General features: G+C 39.1%; 1 protein-coding gene across 1 annotated transcript in view; it reads right to left on the reverse strand.

Annotated features, from left to right (window-relative positions):
- sorcs3b (sortilin related VPS10 domain containing receptor 3b) overlaps window positions 1-5,956 on the reverse strand; it is a 54,111-nt gene extending 48,155 nt beyond the window's left edge. Inside the window, exon 1 of the mRNA XM_004551546.3 lies at window positions 5,129-5,956. Coding sequence (XP_004551603.3) covers window positions 5,129-5,824 — 696 coding nt within the window. The 5' untranslated portion in view covers window positions 5,825-5,956. The remainder of the gene's footprint in view (window positions 1-5,128) is intronic.
- Between the last annotated feature and the right edge of the window lie 558 nt (window positions 5,957-6,514).

The following is a 6,514-nucleotide window of genomic DNA, read 5'->3' on the forward strand; positions in this document are numbered from 1 at the left end:
TAGCTTTGTTGGCTAATGTGCCTGTCACAGCAGACCAAGAGTTACATACACACTCATTAAACACCATTAACCTATAATGCATATCTCTGGACAGTTGGAGACAATGCCAAAGGGCACAGAAAGAGCATGCAAACTCCACACAGAACAGTAACAGAAATGTGCTATCCAAAATAACAAGTTTTAAAAAGGGAAAAAACAACAACAAAACATTTTTACAGATGATAATACTCCTGAAAATCTTTTCATTGTCACTGCAATTTAATGCTATCTTTCAGTAATTGTTATGAGTTGTTACGGACATGCTTTGCATTTATAATTACTGTGGATTTATCTCACCCAGCCTAAGTTGTCCATGGAGATTGCTTTTTTGACTAAATTTGGACTAAACGACTGTCATGATCTTTAAAAAGAGAACCCTTTATGTCTAAAGTTGGTTTAAAGGTAAAAGATCAAAAGTAATTTGTTTCAGTCTATTGCTGGACTTGAATTCATGTTTATCCTCCTGAACATTTTCTGTTGATTAGAGGTCACATTTTAACATTGTTTAGAAATTTGGCAAAGTCATCTTCAGTATGTTTTCAATGGGTTTTTGCTGGGTTGAACAGTAGCACAAGCACTTCTATGCTGATAATTTGATTCAAGCCATCAAAGCAGTCCTCTGCACAGGCTGGCAAAGTACTTGTATGCAGGTATACTAAGAGAAGCTAAATTAAATATTTTTTACCTTGCAAAATGTCATGATGTCTCTCTGGATTTATACTATCCAGTGTCATTTCAGCTCTCTACCGATCTGGAATGAGTTTTATTCCCTTTGTTAATACAAATTAAACCTAGGGATGTGTAATAAGTCAGCTAGATGACTGCTAAGTGGTTGTGGCCATCACTCAACAGGAAAATAAGATGTGGTTAATGTGATTTTAAAAAAAGATTCTCAAATGAAAATAATGTAGGGCTTTTTTTCTTGACAATTTTTAACTTGGTGCATTAAATTGTGTTCAATTTCGCCTTTTTTCCCCCATTTATGTTTTCCTTGTACTCTTTTAGAGTAGTTACTTAGTCTAAGTGCTACTCATATTTAATCACTAGTTCCAGGAACATTCTCACAATATTCTTTTTTACAACACAGCAGCACATTTTCTATGCAATAATGCAGAGGATGGCATCAGAGGAAAATGGAATATGGTCAATAGCTCATAAATGTGGCATTATTAACCGGTCTTAATACCATGGGAAATAGCTGGACTTGGATCTAATTACCTTTTATTTATAGCTCCACAACAACAATCTCCAATAAACTAGAAGCTCTGTGCCATCAGTACGAGTAAACCATAAACCATAGTAACCAGGTAACTGTGTCACACGCTCTGGTCACAACCAGTGGCTCGGTATTTCAGTGGGAACTAGACGGGTCTCTTTTTACACAGCCAACAAGACTGGTGCAGTTTCTATCACCATCTTACAATCACATCAGTGGACAGCACACCCCTAAAGACTTGAGACGGGCGGGATTAATGAACAGCCGTGTGGTGTTGACACCTCAAGGGACAAGCAGGTAAAGGACAAAAACGGCTGTTCGAAAAACTCTTTTATGTTGAATTTTATTCTCTCTTTTTTGTGCATTTTAAAACTCTAAATATACCATCTATGTTAAAATCAATTAGTAGGAAAAAAATGAAAAAAGAGACATAATTGAAAGAAAATATTAAGTACAAATTAAAGATTGAAGTGCTGCCAATATTATAATACAAAGTGTACCACAGGAGGGAAATAATTTGTACTTAAATGTGAGAACAACAGACAACTTTGATTTTCATCAAACGTTCAATGGATCAAAATCCCCTTAGCTAGCAATCGGGGGCAGGATGATGAAAAGTTCATGAAAAACAGGCCTTTTATCTGTCTCTTTGACTGAGTATCGTAATGTTTTTTTTAATAGAGGAATTTTGCATGAAACTAGAACTGCAAAAGCAGAAAAGTTCTCTTGTTTGTGTACAATAGGAAAGTGAAATGTTGCAAGTTATGAGAAAATTTTAAAAGACACATTATAACTTTCCTCTTTATTTTATCTGAGAACCTCACCAGTGGCGGCTTTTTAATACACTTTTCATCATACTGTAACAGCGCCAAACTCCAGTCAAACTCCCCTGTGAATTGGGAACCCATTACATTTGATTTTATGGATCAAGGAGCTCCCATGCAACCAGCTTTGGCATGTTAAATGGAATGGCTGTCTATCTAATGAACCAGTTTTAAACACAGGTGTCCCCAAGGGCCATGCCATTTCCTCCTTTTTATTGTCTATTTATTCTGATAAGATTATGTGCAACAATAACGGCCTTTCTCTGGTTAGGCATGCGTACAGCATGACTCAGGAGGCCAGTCTGATTCCCAATCAGCCGCTGCAATGGACGATGATGTTACAGAGCTGACAGATTGACTTGAGCCTTGCCACCTCACAAGAAACAATCCCCCCCCCCCCCAAAAAAAAAATAAATAAATAAATAAAATAAGAGCTTAACAAGTCCAAAGGTGCCCAGTGGGAGCATGGCCCGTCCTAAAGCAAGTTTTTAACAGTAGCTTCATAGAGATGACCAGCTCCTTATTGTCATGGTATATATTTACTTTATTTACAATGACACACAGTATAATTTCTGAAGCAAATGCTCAGACGAAGTGAAGTCAATAAAGATACTCATTACTGTCTGCAGCTTCAACACAGTGTCCTAGTTTGGTCAGCTATCTGTGAGGAGCTTGGTCAATCAGGAGACTAAAATCATTTGGCTGCCAATAACTCCATGATCACCAGCTGGCTTGCACACTAAGACTTTTGCCTTCAGTGGGGTAGAGAGGGGGCTCTCTGCATCCCTTGAGTGTAGGATGTGGTGCAATGGCTGTTTAGAAAGATTACCAATAGCTTGAACACCCATGTGAGGAGAAGACTGAAATATTGATTTGCCATATAGGACCATCAACAGCCAAGTGTATTTATTAGTGTTTTTAATTAGTTTATTTTCTGTTTTTATGGCACACATCATTACAAATCATGAATCTTTTTTATCACCATCCCCATTCACATTCAGCACAGACTTAAGGAGTAAGAAACATGCACAGCCAATCGATACATGTAGCTAAGAACCATTCATTTCAAAGGGAATTAGTACATGTTTTATTCCCATGGTCGACTCCAATCAATGTTATCTCTCCTAAAATCAGAGACCAGAGAGCTATGACTTAGGCTTTGATGTCTCAGACAATCACTGAAATCTAATAATAGTTGAGAGACTGATTTGTGGACAGATTTTGGGGTTTTATGCAATAAAATTCTTTATCAAATCTGTACTCTGAGGATACCCCGCTGGAGTTTTCACCATCACCTTCTACATCTTTTTCATTTTACTCCCTGTGGAATTTTACATCTTGGTCAGATCACAGGCAAAGTCTTGAGGTGAATATTTGATAGAACTACCCCACACCACAGAAATGAAGTAATTTTCCTTCAAATGTCCCTGTAAGATTGGATTTATTATCAGTCATTTACATCTAATATAGCCTGAGCTATAACATCTAGTCATAAAATGCCATCAATCTAAACTCTACTGTTTCAGTCATACTTTTGGGACCATGGAAAGGAGTTCAGACTGTATAAATCTCAAATGTTGACAGCTGCAGTGACAACCCCATCAGCGATAATCCAGTGAACAGTGTCCTGCAGTAGCAAAGGCCATCGTTGGTGAAGACATCTCAGACCAGAAGCATATTTCACATAGCAATCCATGAATCAACGTTATTATTAGTTATATTTCAGGACCTTCTTCAATGACCAACGTCTGTGATGCCTCTTATGTTATGACATACACCACAAAAGAAATTGCACCAGATAAGAAAACGCTTATCAGGAACATGCAAAATAATATAATTCACCAAGTGAAATATGTCTGCATTTTGGGATAACACATGAATATTTGCATTTTTTCTGGGACACAGGGATCTTTAGATGTGGTCTCAGACTAATGTTTCAGCCGCACACCCGTTTGCCCAGCAGACTAAGGTGACTCAAATTACCTGAAGTAAAAAATGCAGAGCAGCTCGTTTCTTTTGAACAAGGCTGTTTGTAGTTTAAAGATCTTTGTTCCTGATAAATGCTGCCAGTTGAAAACATTTTTGCATGGTGGATATGTAAAGAGAGATAAAATCTCCATGGCTTTGTCTTTGTTATGGTAAAAAAAAAAGTGCATGTGCATTTAGCTGTGGTGTAGGTGTGTGTGTGCATTTGTGCGTCTATGTGCACGTTTGTGAGGATGTGGATGTGTGTGTTTGTAAGGGTGTGTGACTGTGATGCGGGCAATCTGGATGTTTACTGCAATGTCTTGTCATCCATTTAAATTGTGCATAGTCCCATCAAGACGTGTTGAAGTGTATCATACTGCAATACAGTATTTAGACGGGCAATTGAACAAGTATCAGCTAAGTGTGAGTAAATGTCAGTGACAAAAGCATGTTCAACTTGCCAAAAATGTCAGATAGTGTCTCATCAGCATCACATAAAGGGCCAGGTTGGACACAATCCTTTTTAATTGTAGCTACTACACCTTCCTGGAAGGCATTACTTGATTATTTCATAAATTATTAATGTGTTTTGATTGCTGCCAAACAGCCTGCACCTTCCCACGGCACTGTCACATCAAATTTACCTAAGGGGTTAACTGTTATTTTAAAGTTCAGGTGGCGAACAGTTTGTTGAGATAACCGATTCCATTACTGTTTGAAAAAACACGAGGGAATCCTCCAAGTGCACACTTATATCCATCTGGCGTCCAAGCAAACAGGCGCGCAATGCGCAAACACTAATAATCTCTTTATAGGTAATAAAAGAAAACACAATTGTGGTTAAATGCTCCAAGTTAAATGCTTTGTTAGAGTGGAATTTATTTGCAGGAACGAATTCTTTTTGTGCGCACGGAATCAGCTGTGCGTAAAAATGTGACAGATTGATGCGCATCGACTGAATAATAAAAACGTCTATATCAGGTAGAAACAAAGTTAAATATCACCAGTGTGTGGGGCATTTTTATGTTCTTTACACCTTTAAAAATATGATAAAGTGTATTTTTGTAAAACTGAAACTTACGCTGCTGTTGTGCCCGGACCAGTGCACCATAGCCTGGTTGTGTGCCGAGTCTCCCGACAGAGCAAAAGTAGAAGTGTCCAGGTGAGGTTCGTTCTGTCTCGGGTTTGACACTCTTGCTTCCTCTCCGCTGCGCCGATACTCGGGTCTTGCGCTGGAAACACCTTGGACAGTTTGCACGAATCTCTCTCTTGAATACGCTTCTCCACTTATACTCCTATCCACGTTTTCGTTGTATGTTGCGCCCACACTCCTCTTTGCCTTCTTTCTTCCGGCAGAAAATGTATTTTCTAACATTATATTCGCTTTGAATCGTCCTTCTTTGTCCTCGAAAATGTTATCATACTTTTTATCGGGAATGTTGAGACCGCTGCTATAGTTTGTTTTGATGTCGATCGGTGCCTCATTTCCACTCTGTGTTTCATTCCACACTTGCTGACCATGGTTTCGTTTCAAAGCCCCGGCTGTGTTTGTTTCATACGCGCTAAAAACTTTCGTGTTATTGTCGATTTTCAGTGAGACTTTGATTTCCGCCGATTTTCTGGCCACACGTGCGTCCAGTGGCGTTACATCCAGTCGATAAAATCTGTCGAGTTTTGTGGAAAAACTTATTTCCGCGCGAGCCACAAACTTGGGGTGAAAGGGGCAGAGCAACACCAAAGCCAAAAGAGAAAACCCCCAAAATGACCAAAGTGCCATTGTGGTCTTCCAAACTGACAGTCCACCAGTGGGGGGAAAATACAGAGAGCGGCAGAGCTGTTCAACTTCTAAAATATTCAAGGCATCATCTTTATGAGCAAGAAGCCATTCAGGAGACCCGCTCACGTCCAAGAATTTGTCAAAGTGAGGGACCAGTTTGGGAGGCGCTGCGCATCAGACAAACGCACCGACGGTGAGTGACTGCGGGAACGGTTGGAGCTCATTGTTCATGAGGACGTTTGAAGAAAGAAAACATTTATAACGCTGTAATCACCCGAAATCATTTCGAAATTATTCCACAATTCTATTGTGTTTTATTCAGTAACATCTTAGACTCTTTATGTTGCCTAAACCTGTGCAATTTGTCCAAAACAGAGCTTGAATGACTCAGAGCTGTTGACAGCAAAAGTAATTTGTGCTTTGCAGTACCCTGTTCATTCTGTGGCAACGTTTTGCCTTTGAAATGGCAGGAAAAAAAAACATCATTTGCTTGCATCAATCAACACCGGATTCACTTGTCAAATGTGCACGCGCGAGAGTAAGGGTGCGTTTGGGGGAAATTCAGATGGACTTTCTGATAAACATCCATGACTGATATCATTCTAAAATGCATTGCAGCAGAGATTCGGAATTATCTACCTTTCTTTGTCTGTTGACACTGTAACTTTTTTTTTCCAATTACGCCACAGA

The sequence above is a fragment of the Maylandia zebra genome, linkage group LG13 (assembly GCF_041146795.1).
Source record: "Maylandia zebra isolate NMK-2024a linkage group LG13, Mzebra_GT3a, whole genome shotgun sequence".
Classification (NCBI taxonomy): domain Eukaryota; kingdom Metazoa; phylum Chordata; class Actinopteri; order Cichliformes; family Cichlidae; genus Maylandia; species Maylandia zebra.